This window comes from Struthio camelus, unplaced genomic scaffold (assembly GCF_040807025.1).
Source record: "Struthio camelus isolate bStrCam1 unplaced genomic scaffold, bStrCam1.hap1 HAP1_SCAFFOLD_41, whole genome shotgun sequence".
NCBI classification, from domain to species: domain Eukaryota; kingdom Metazoa; phylum Chordata; class Aves; order Struthioniformes; family Struthionidae; genus Struthio; species Struthio camelus.
This window is the reverse complement of record NW_027182695.1, coordinates 1,898,067-1,910,570: the sequence shown is the minus strand read 5'-3', so window position 1 is coordinate 1,910,570 and position 12,504 is coordinate 1,898,067. Positions and strand designations below refer to the sequence as shown.

The window sequence follows — 12,504 nt, the reverse complement described above, 5'->3', positions numbered from 1 at the left end:
TCATAGTAACAATAGCAATAATAAAAATAAAGTGAACAACCAAAACTGAGTCCTGGTTTGGGATACACTGGGATTCAGTGGTGGAGAGCAAAGGCAATTTTAGCACTGCTGAAAAATGTCCATGCAATCACTTTCCTCAGGGCATCCTTGAGCTCCTTGTTCCTCAGGCTGTAGATGAGGGGGTTCACTGCTGGAGGCACCACTGCATACAGAACAGTCACCACCACATCCAGGGATGGGGAGGAGATGGAAGGGAGCTTCAAGTAGGCAAACAGGATAGTGCTGACAAACAGGGAGACCACGGCCAGGTGAGGGAGGCACATGGAGAAGGCTTTGTGCTGGCCCTGCTCAGAGGGGATCCTCAGGACTGCTTTGAAGATCTGCACGTAGGACAGCACAATGAAAACAAAACACCCAAAGAATAAACAAACACTAACCACAAGAAGGCCAGCTTCCCGGAGGTAGGAGTGTGAGCAGGAGAGCTTGAGGATGTGGGGGATCTCACAGAAGAACTGCCCCACAGCATTGCCTTGGCAGAGAGGAATGGAAAATGTGCTGGCAGTGTGCAGGAGAGCATTGAGAAAACCACTGCCCCAGGCAGCTGCCGCCATTTGGGCACAAGCTCTGCTGCCACCCAGGAGGGTCCCGTAGTGCAGGGGTCTGCAGATGGCAATGTAGCGGTCATAGGCCATGATAGTGAGAAGAGAAAACTCTCCTCCAAACAAGAAGGAAAGCAGGAAGACCTGGGCAGCACATCCCGAGTAGGAGATGGTCGTGGTGTTCGTGAGGGAATTGGCCATGGATGTGGGGACAGTGGTGGAGATGGAGGCCACGTTGAGGAGGGAGAGATTAAAGAGGAAGAAGTCCATGGGGGTGTGGAGGCGATGGTCGCAGGCTATGGCGGTGATGATGAGGCCGTTGGCCAGGAGGGCAGCCAGGTAGATGCCCAGGAAGAGTGCGAAGTGCAAGAGCTGCAGCTCCCGTGTTTCTGCAAATGCCAGGAGGAGGAATTCAGAGAGGGAGCTGCTGTTGGACATCATGCTCCCACCGTGTTTGGGGGACTGTCCAAAGAGGAAGAGACATTAAGAAATATGGAGAGACTTTTCAAAAAAACCCAAATGTTCCAATTCATCATCCAAGCCCTTGTACTGCTTCTCTCTTTACGGAGAGCATCTGTGTGCATCACCCTTGCCTGAGCTCTACTGCGCATTGGCGGAGTGTGCTGTGAGGAGCAGGGAGCTCTGCCCATGGGCTCCAGGGCAGTCTGTCCGTCCTGCTGTAGGGCAGTGGGGACATGGGAGTGGGGCTGACTAGCTCTGACAGTCACAAGGTCTGTCAGGTGAAAGCCACTGGGCAGGCGGAAGGAATATTTCAGCATCTTCACCACCTGTTCTGAAGAATGAGGGTTGAGGAGCAGAGCTTTTGGGATTTCTTCCTAATGTTTATTTTCTGTGAGATGGCCCTGTGCCCCCTGGGCAGTCTTCCTCAAAAGGCAGAAAGTCTCAGCATTTCTGCTGGGACTCCTGAGAAAGACCAATTCCCTGTGAAAGACCAATTCCCTGTCCCCTCATGCAGAGGGAGGACAGCTTGTCTGTCTACTCGTCTTGTTCTCAGCTGTCCTGTGCTCGCAGCTCTTTGAGCTGCAGGATGGTCACTCTCATCTGTTGCCCGAGAAAGTATCCAGCCCCTGCTGAGAGCAGACGAGCTCAGGTCCCAAGTGCACGTCTCCAACCTTCTCTCCCTTCCTCAGGGCACCAGAGCGACGTTTCCACACTCCCCTTCTAGCCAAGCACACACAGGGCTCTTTTCAGCTGCCCACATACAGCTTCCCAACACCATCTCCATACACCCAGCATCTCTGAAGACTCTTCACCGCTCCCTCACACAGCACAGAGATGGTGGTATGAGGCAGCAGTGCCCTTCTGGAGGGCAGCCCCAAGCCTGCCAGGACACCACAGGGAAATGGTGCAAGGACTGTTAGGACTGCAGATGGGCTCTCCTTCTGGGACAGTCAGCTCCACTCCCCTCCCCACCCACTGCATGTCCTGGAGCTGCACCGGTCAGAAGGGGGCTGCGGACACCTCACTCCCAAGCAGAGACCTCCGTGGCACAACTCTCAGGGCAGGTGTCTGAGCTGCAGCTGAAAACCCACCACCCCCAGGGAGCCCGAGAGAAGAACAAGGGCAGCACGGAGAGGAGGGGAAACAAGGAGAAACACCACAATCCTCCTGCAAAGGGAGGCAAGGAGAGAGGGGCAGATGGGCACTCGGCAAAGCCTTCACCTCCTCAGGTCGGCATGCTACCCCAAAGACAGTGACATTGCAGGACAAGCACTCTCAGCCCCTTTGTCGGGCAGCACGAAACGGGCCCGTGGCAGGAGAGCTGCCCCTCTCCTCTGCTGCAGGTCTGGCTGCAGAGCAGGTGGCTCATGCCCTGGACTCCACAGCTGTGAGGGCAGAGGCTCTGCTGGGTGGGAGAGGAGACATGGGGGGCTGGCTCGGAGCAAGCTGTCTGCCTTGCAGGGACTGATTAAGATGTACTCAAATCCATCCTCCCATGACGACTCTGTTTGCAGTTCCCTCTTATTCCCTAGCCGTCTCTGATGCCTGGAGCTCTCTCTGCTGGGAGCTCTTGCTCTCTCTCCCAATGTCTTTTCCTTGCTGGTGCTCACAGACCCCATCCCACCCTCTGCACACTCACTTCTGCCCTACAGAAACCTGCCAGGACAGGGCACTGGGCAGCGGTAGCTCTGTGCTCACAGGTCCCAAGGAGCAGGTCAGAAAAACCCTCATGAGGCAATAAAGGTGCTGCTGGTGCTGCCTGCAGGCTGAGGTGGGATCGAAGGGGTTTGCTGAAGTTTCTCACAGACCTATTGATCTCCGAGAGTGAAGGTTTGGGAGTCCACGTTACCCTGCAGTTACCCTGCAGCCAGAGACTTACCATGTAAAGGGCTGTGCAGATTTCCCCCACAAGGAGCTCTCCTCTCTCCTCCCACTCCACACTGCCTCTCACTTCTCTCCCTCTCACCTCATCTCCCGTCAGCAGCAGCAGGCAGTGCCCGGAGCCCCGCTGCTCTTGGCAGAGGAGCTGCTCCTGCCCACAGCTGTCTCTGGGCCGTGCTGCCCGGTTGCCAGCAGCTCCCTCGGTCCCCGCAGCCTGGCCCCACTCAGGAGCAGAGGCCCAGCTTAAGGCATGAAACGCTCTGTCCCCTGGGCTCCCTCCTCCTGGGAAATGTTCACTGCAGTTGACTGAAATCATCACCTAGGGTCCCTTTCTGAACACTGAAGTTTCTAAACACCCCTTCCTGCATGGCAATTTGTCTCATCAGAGGGTGGTTATCTGCAAGAGCTGGACCTGTCCCACTCTGGAAGATCCTCTTCCCATCTCTTAACTAGGCAGGAACCTAGGACAAGGAGGGAGGTCATTTTCCCATGGTTCAGGTATTGATTCCGATGAGTCAATCTGGGCATCGCATGACAGTTTGAGAAGGCCCTGGGATGGGATTGGATTCAGCTCTCTCCTATGAGCTCCACAAACACACAGGAGGTGGGATTCCCCTTGCCCAAGCTGGAGTGTGCACAGCATGGATGCCTGCAAGCGAGCCCCTTGTCTACGCTGCCATTGTAACCACTGGAGATGGAGGGTGGGAGTCAGCGGCTCGCACAGAAACACCAGGTGACATATGAAGAGACAGAGGTGGTGCAAGGCATGTGCCAAGGTCTGCTGGCTCTGATGGAGCAACTATGAGACCTACATCCTTCTAGAGCCCCAGGTGGGGGCCAGCTGAGGAATTTCCCAGGCCACATGAAAGGACACTAGGTGCCTACTACAACTAGAGCTCCACTCATTCTCAAGCTGAGACACAAGCAGATCCCTACACTGCAAACAGGTGATGTAATGCAGTGCAGGTGCTTGATTTAATGACAAAAGTAGGCCTGCAGTCCATGCCAGGTGCCTGGGGCAACCCAGACAGCCATATGTCTCCTGCAGCTGCAGCATGGGACCTATAGGAAAGCCATGTCTTTTTGGAGGGGTTGCTGGGCAAGTGCCTCAGCGCACCTCAGCTTTCCTACCTGGACAGCACCCACAAAGCACAACAAAGCTCCATACTGACAGTCTGTAAAATTGGCAGGCATCTCTGGACCCTGGCTTGGCTAAACAGGGAGCTCAGGCCTGAGCTCCAGGGCCACAAGGCAGCACAAGGACAGGGGAAGAAAGGAGAGGCTGCAAAGGAGGAATTTGGAAATACTGTCGAGTGCAGTAGGGATGGTGTTAGGAAAGCCCAAGCTGCCCTAGCATCGACCCCTGCAGGGGATGTCACGAGCCTGAAGGAGAGCTGCTGCTGCTTCAGTAACAGTGAAAGAGTAAAGAAGGAAAATGTGGGCTCACTGCTGCATGGGGCAGGGAATCTAGGAACAGCAGATGGAGATAGGTGTGAGGACCTGAATGCCTTCTTGGCTTCAGTCTTCACCAGCAGAGTCTCCTGGGCTGTTGTGCGTAGTAGAGTCAGGACTCCAGGCGAGAATGCCAACCCTCAGTGCCCGAGGGCTGAGTGCAGGAAAAAGGATTATGTTGTGCCTATCTTCAAAAGAGGCCACCAGGACAAGCCGGGGAGCTGCAGGCCGTTCAGCCTGACTTGAGTGAGGAGTGTGTCCTGGAGCTATTCATCTTGGATCATATCTCTGGGTACATGAAGGTGCCTGGGAAGAGTCAGCAGGGATTTACTGAACATAAATCATTCCAGACCAACATGATTGCCTTCTGTGATAAAAGACCTGTACTTGTGTCAGAAGAAAGTGTAGGAGATGTCATTCACCACAGTTTTAGCCAGACTTTTGGCACTCTCTCCCCCAACATTCTTGTATCCAAGGGAGGCCTTACAGCAGGCTGGGTCGACATTCAGAAGGGTGAAAAACCAAGTGGTGGGATGGTGGAGCTCAGAGGGTTTTTGTGAGTGGGTCAGGCTTCACCAGGAAGCCAGTGGCAAGTGGAGGGTGCAGGGGTCTACACTGCAACCTGACCTGTCTGACAGGCTCATCAGTGGCCTGGAGGACACACCTCTTATCCCAGTTGCAGATGACAGCTAATGGGCCAGAACAGTCATATGCCTGAGGGTTGCCATTCAGAGGGAGCTTGGCAGGTGGGAAGAATGGGCTGTCAGGAACTCTGTGAAATGCAACAAGGACAAATGCCCTATCTTCACCTGGGAAAGACCAACATCCTGCAGAGACAAGGGCTGGGGAGTTCTGGCTGGGCAGCAGCTCTGCACAAAAGGACGTGGCGGTCTTTGTGGGCAGCGAGCTGGACGTGAGGCAGCAGTGTTCCCTGGCAGCAATGGAGACCACAGCATCATGGGCTGCATGACCAGGAGCACAGCCAGGAGATGGAGGGAAGTGATGATGCCCCTCTACTCAGCACTCATCCGAGCACATCTAGATACATCATCCATTCAGGCAGCCTAGAGAACACTGTTGATGACATGGAGTGAGTTCAGTGTCAGGCTGCCAAGGTGTTTGGGGGCTGGAGCACTTGCCCTGGGAGGAGAGGCTGAGGGAAGAGGTCTTGTTCAGCCTGGAGAAGAGAAGACTTTTGGAGGAAACTCATCACAGCTTCCCAACTCAAGCTTCCCACCAGTAAAGAACCAGGGCTCTTTACAGAGATTCCTGGCAGGACAATGAGAGGCAACAGTACGAAGCTGACACAAGTGCAGCTGAAATTGGATTTAAGGGAGAAAAATCAATCTTGGGCCTGGAAAGTTTTCAGGTCAAGGTTTAATTATGGGTGACTGCTTGTCCAGAATGGGGTCTCTTCACCTTCTACAACACCTGCACATTACAACACGATGCCCAATGAGTGTGACACATGCAGAGAGACGTGGCATGGGGGTGATTGCACTGGCTGAGGGTGCTGGAGTTGTTGAGCCTGGAGAAGAGGAGGCTTTGGGCAGACCTAAGAGCAGCCTACCCATAGCCACCAGGAGGTCGTCAAGAAGATGGAGGCAGGCCCTTCATTGTTGTACACGACAGGAGGAGGAGGCCCAATGGGCATTAGCTGAAACAAGAGGTTCAGGCTGGGGATAAGGAAAAATGTTTTACCCCTGCAGACAGTGGAACACTGGGGCAGGTTGCCCAGAGAGGTTGTGCCATCTCCATCCTCAGAGGTTTTCAAGTCCTAAATGAATGAAGCCCTGAGCAACCTGGTAGGATCTGACAGTTGACCCTGCAGTGGGAAGGAGATTGGGCTAAAGACCTCCAGAGGCCCCTTCCACCATGAATCCTTTTGCATTTTCTTCCACCCTGTGTCTTCTCATGTTGACCACAGGGAGAAAACTGCAGCTTCCCTGTGACCATGGCAGTGTGTCAGACAGAAGTAGGAGCAGATCAACTGCATGTTTCTTGTCCTGCTCTGGTTAGTGTCATTCAGATTCAGGAGTGCTTTGCAGGTACCCGCAGTGAGCACTGATTTTTTTTTCTTTTGCTTCACCTTTTATTGCATTATGCCCTCTTTTCCACCTGACAAGCTCTTCTCTTTTACCATCCTGATGCCCGCCCATGCAGTCAGCACACACCTATTTCCTGATCTCCACTGGCCCTGCTTATACTTCCTTTGTACATTCATTGGGCCTCTCTGAGATGGTGTCCGTGGTGATCTCTACCTTTGCCAGCAGCTCCGTTAAACTAGCACCTCCTTTCATTATCTGTAGTGTCCTGCAATTCCTCGTGCTGTTATCCTGTCAGAGGCACAGCAAGACAGGACGAGCCATCTGTACACACACATTAAGAGCTGACACAAAGGAGCTCGAGTCCAGAGGGGCCTTGAGAAACTTGGGGTTTTGTCCAACACAAACCTCATGAAGTTGTGCAAGGAAAAGTGGCCAGTCCTGCACTGGGGGAGCAGAAAACCCTGCAGATTTTCTCAGGACAGGCTGAGAGCTGACCATCAGAGGAGTGACCCTGAGGAGAAGGGCCTGGACATGACAAGGGATGCCAGAGGAGCCAGCAGTGCATGCTTGCAATAATGAGGCCGGCTGCATATGGGGCTGCTTCAGGAAGACCATGGCCACCCAGGCAAGGGCAGTCCCCATCCCCCTTGACTCAGCACTGGTGTGGCCACATCTGGAAGAGTGTGTCCCCGTGTGGGCTGCCCAGTGCTGGAGGAATGGGGAGGACCTGGAGAGGGTCCAGGGGAGGTCTCCCAAGATGGGGGAAGGGTCCTGAAGCACAAGGCCTTTATGGAGAGGCTGAGGGATGTGGCCTTCTTTAGCCTGGTGCAGGGGAGGCTAAGGGCATTCCAGTAGGAGCCTGTGAGTGCTTGAAGGGTGGTTTCAGAGGTGATGGAGAACATTCTACGTAACAGAAAATAGCAAGAGAAGGAGAAAGAGCCAAAAAAGTGCTGCTAGAGAAGTTCAGGCTGAACTTTTGGAAACTGGAATGTCACTTGTGCTGTGGTTCAACAGGACACCCAGAGGGAGTCGGTGGGGAGCCCCTGGCTTTGTGTCTGGATGAAAAGCAAGAGAGGGCAGAGAGCCATCAGTAAGGGTGGTGAGATGGCTGGGGGAGAGCACAGTGGGGAAGCAGGTTGGGTGTCTACAGGCTGCAGGGACACAGACACAGGAGTGGGACAGCAGAGGGCAGCCTGGGGTGGAGATGACCGAGGGCACTGCCAAGGCTGAAAGCCTCCAACAGGATGGAGGTCTTGGTGCTCTTGGCTTTGGCAGGTGTCTGCCACTGAGGCCAAGGAGATGCTGTGTTTCTGATGGCCCCAGGTCCTCATTACCTCCGCACCCTCAGAGAGCACCTCCTGGGCTCTGTCCCATCCTGCAGGCAGCCTTGCACACCCCCACCCTCACCCTGCCCCCACAGAGAGCCCTGAGCCAAGTCGGAGCGAAAGCACCACCCCACCCAGGGGCTGGGTGTCAGTGCTGGCCCATGCTGTAGGATAACACACAGCAAGGGTGACTTGGTGTCACAGCCACCTGCACATTTCCTTTGCCAACCTGCAACAAGTGCCTCCGCCTTTCTGCTCTCATCCGCCCTTGGGAAGACTTTGTCAGTAATGGTCCTCAGGGGGACCCATTAACACTCCCCAAAACTTGGGATTTAATTCTGACTTGACCTTCTTGAGTGTTTCTTCTCAGTTCCCTCTCAGGATCTGAGGTTCATGGACTCAGCACCACATACACTCGAAGGCCAGAAGCCCTCACAAGCCATGCCACTCCCCAGCATTTTCGTCAGCTCTCAGTTCTGGTGAGGCTAAGTGGAGAGCTCTCAGGAGGGCACTTACAAGAGGAACGTTTCCATCAGCAATGAAAAAAAAATCGGATGTTGGCTTTCACAGTTTTCTTCTTGTTTCAGCTTGGAGAATCCCTGTTATCCACATTGCTGGATTCCTCCTGATTCAGAGGGTCTCCTAATGAGACCTGGATGTGTAGGAAAGGCAGGATTTCTGGTACGGGACATGGGTGGACAACCTTCCTCCTCCCCTCCCCAGCCCGGCCAGTTCTCCCATCAGCCCCTGGGGACCTACTTGGCTCTTGTTAACATCGAACCCTTTTCCCCTCGCCTCTGTAGCTGAGGGTTACAGCTCCTGTGCCCCAAGTCCCACCTGCTTCCCTTAGAGAAGTGGATGTTATTGCTAGGCCACTCTTCATCATTTTTGAAGGGTCCTGGAGAACAGGAGAGGTGCCTGACGAATGGAAGAAAGCCCATGTCACTCCAGTCTCCAAAAAGGGCAAGAGGGAGGAGGCCAGGAATCTACAGGCCTGTCAGCCTCCCCTCCACCCCTGGAAAGGTGATCCTGGAGGTCCTCACTAAGCATGTGGAGGACAAGAAGGTGATCAGGAGGAGTCAGCATGGATTCACCAAAGGGAACTCATGCTTGACCAATCTGATAGCCTTCTATGACTGAATGACTGGCTGGGTAGTTGAAGGGAGAGCAGTGGGTGTTGTCTGCCTGGACTTCAGCAAGGCTTTGGACACTGTCTCCCATCACATCCTCCTAGGGAAGCTCAGGAAGAGTGGTTTGGATGAGTGGATAATGAAGGTGGATTGCGAACTGGCTGGATGGCCGAGCGCAGAGGGTTGTGGTCAGCGACGCAGAGTCAAGCTGGAGGCCAGTAGCTAGCGGTGTCCCCCAGGGGTCAGTCCTGGGTCCAGTCTTGTTCCACGTATTCCTCAATGACCTGGAGGAAGGGACAGAGTGCACCCTCAGCAAGTTTGCTGATGCTACTAAACTGGGGGGAGTGGCTGACACACCAGAGGGCTATACTGCCATTCAGAGGGGCCTGGCCAGGCTGGAGAGGTGGGCGGAGAGGAACCTCCTGAAGTTCAACAAAGGCAAGTGCGGGGTCCTGCACCTAGGCAGGAATAACCCCAGGCACCAGTACAGGCTGGGGGTTGACCTGCTGGAAAGTAGCTCTGCAGAGAAGGACCTGGGAGTGCTGGTGGACAACAAGTTAAACATGAGCCAGCAGTGTGCCTTTGTGGCCAAGAAGGCCAATGGTATGCTGGGGCTGCATTAGGCAGAGTGTTGCCAGCATGGTCGAGGGAGGTGATCCTGCCCCTCTCCTCAGCCCTGGGGAGGCCTCACCTGGAGGACTGTGTCCACTTCTGGGCTCCCCAGTACAAGAAAGACATGGAACTCCTGGGGCTCAGGAACCTTAGGGAATTCAAGAGAGAAAAATGCCCACTCCTGCCCCAGGAGGGAAGAACCCCTTGCAGTGACCCACGAAGGAGACAGACTGGCCGGGAGCAGCTCTGTGGCCAAGGCCCAGAGGGTCCTGGTTCCGAGAAAGCTGAACAGGAGCCAGCAGCGTGCCCTGGCAGCCAGGAAGGCCAACAGCACCCTGGTCTGTATGTGCAGGAGCATGGCCAGTAGCTCAAGGGAAGTGAACATCTGCCTTTGCTCACCACTCGTTGGACCTCCATTTAGAGGCTGTGCCCAGAGTTGGGCCCCCCCCTCCGCCCACTTCAGGAACAACATAGACAAACTCGAGCAAGCTCAGTGGAGGTCCCCCAAGGGGCTCAGGGTCTGGAGCCCTTGTCCTGGGAGGGGAGGCTGAGGGAGCTGGCCTTGTTCAGCCTGGGGAAGAGAGGGTTTCAGGGGGACCTGAGGGTAACCTCTGGCTCTTCTGAGCAGTGCACGGCGTGAGGATGAGAGACCACAAGCATAAGCTGGAACAAAAGAGGTTCTGGCTGGAGAGGGGGAGAAACTTTTTACAATGAGGACAGAAAGACAGAGGCAACCGAGACCAGTGGTGCAGGCTCCATCCATGGAGCTCCTCAAGACCCAGCTGGATAAACCCCTGAGTAACCTGATCTGACCTCATAGGTCACCAGCTGTGACCTGGAGGTTGGGCTGGAGACCTCCTGAGGTCCCTTCCCACCCTTCCCTCCCATTCCCCTTCCTTCCGGCAGATCAGCACTGAGTCAGTTAATCTTGTCTAAAGGAAGGAGAAAAGACCACTTGCCCTTGCAGAGATGGGAAAGGAAGCTCAGGGGCTGGGAAATAGTAGGGGCAGTAAATAGCAGGATATTAGCCAAGATGTGAAATCGCTGGACATGACAAGGGTTTCACTATCAGGGCTTATTAAAGGGTCATAGCTCTAGGTGTGGGATTTGTCTCAAGTCACCTTAACCATCTAGAAACACACATATACACACATCTTTTTCATCAGACCTTTATTAGATGACCTGGAGAAATATTTATTTTGTTCTTATGACCTCTTCCCTCCCTTTCCATTTCAACCTCACAAAACACATGCTCCTTGAGGGGTTCCTGGTGGGGAGCACACACCTTCCCCCATTGTCTCCTTGGCAGGTCACGTATGCACCCGAGGGGGTTTTACCACCCTGGCACAGCAATACTCGGAGCTCGTGGAGCTGGCCAAAGCTCTGCTGAGCCCTTTCCTCAGGGCCGCCCTGACCTCCCTGTTGCGCAGGCTGTAGATGAGGGGGTTGACCAGAGGTGTGAGGACGGTGTAGAAAAAGGAGAACACTTTGTAGAGCTGCCTCAGCTGGGGGGTTCTGGGCATCAGGTAGACAATGATGAGGGTGCCATAGAAAACAGAGACTACGGCAAGGTGAGAGGAGCAGGTGGAGAAGGCCTTCTGCCTGCCCACACTGGACGGGATCCTCAGGATGGCAGCTATGATGCACATGTAGGAGGCCAGCGTGAACAGGAAGGGGAAGACTATATCCAGGACAGCTATTATGGAAGCTAGTAGTGTGACCAGCCTGGTGTCACTGCAGGCGAGCTCCAGCAATGGTGTGAAATCACAGAAGAAGTGGTCAATAACATTGGGGCCACAAAACCTTAAGTGGGACAAGAAAGAAGTGACTACTGTAGAGATAAGGAGTCCCACTAGCCAAGAGGCTGCTGCCAGCTGCAGAGAGACCTTCCAGGTCATGCGGCTTGCATAGAGCAGGGGCTGGCATATGGCCAAGTACCGATCGTAGGACATCATGGCCAGCAGGTAACACTCACTAACTAAAAACGAAGCAATGAAATAGAACTGAACCATACAGCTGTGAGCAGAGATGGTGCTGTCTCCAGTCAGGAAGCTGGCCAGCAGCCGGGGCAGGATGGTGGAGCTGTAGCAGGTCTCCAAGGAGGACAGATTGCCCAGGAAGAAGTACATGGGGGTGTACAGGTGCCGGTCCGCCACCACCAGCACAACAATGAGGATGTTTGCGACCATCGTTACTGAGTAGATGATGAGTGAGAGGAGGAAGAGTGGTGCCTGGAGCGAGGAGACAACATTCCCCATTCCCAGCAGGAGAAACTCCTTTGGCGATGTGCAATTCTCCCATTCCCCTTTCTCCACAGAGCGCCACAGGTCCCTCATTCCTCTTTCCCAACGAGGCAACCTACAAGAAAAAACATCGGTTTCTTTCCTTCTTTCCAGTGCAGAAGGATCAGGAAGGAAGTGGCTGTCAGAGAAAACACGGAGCCTGGCACTTCCCTGACCGCATTGGTGTTCCCTTTAGGGCCCCCATGACTACTGAAAGGAGGGAACTAGGGGTTTCCAGGGAGTTAAGCCATGCATCTGTGAGCTGCCCCTCGGAGGTGCTCCTTTCCTGTTTGGAGTAGAGGCAGAGGAGAGAAAGCATTCACTCCGACTGTGACAGTGTCTTTCTGGCACCCAAAGTTGTTCTGAATAGCAGCCACCATTCCTAGCAGGCCAGGAGACCCCTTTCTGCAAGCACATCATGCTAGGTGCCCTTTTCCTCAGGGCAGGAGCATGGGCCCTGCACCAAACGGCTGACCTCAGCTCTCCAAAGCAGTTGTTTTTGGAAGGGACAGGGCGTGTGCTTCCTTCGACAGTGCGTGGCTCAGGAGTGGACATCCCCGGCACTGTGCAGCAGGACTTCCTCAGAGAGCTCTCAGAGAGAGCTTTGTGTGGCCTTGAGAGAGAAAAGGGAGCTGGACCTGAGAGAAGATGGACAGCTGAGCGAATCACTGATTGTGAGGAGGAGGGATTGGGAGCAGGGCAGGAGGGAAGAG

At 54.4% G+C, this 12,504-nt stretch overlaps 1 protein-coding gene across 1 annotated transcript in view; it reads right to left on the bottom strand.

Annotated features, from left to right (window-relative positions):
* The window catches only part of LOC138065163 (olfactory receptor 10A4-like), a 28,853-nt gene extending 17,008 nt beyond the window's left edge, over positions 1-11,845 (bottom strand). Inside the window, exons 1-3 of the mRNA XM_068929355.1 lie at positions 10,847-11,845; positions 9,589-9,657; positions 132-380 (exon numbers count right to left, since the gene is read on the bottom strand). Coding sequence (XP_068785456.1) covers positions 132-380; positions 9,589-9,657; positions 10,847-11,845 — 1,317 coding nt within the window. The remainder of the gene's footprint in view (positions 1-131; positions 381-9,588; positions 9,658-10,846) is intronic.
* Between the last annotated feature and the right edge of the window lie 659 nt (positions 11,846-12,504).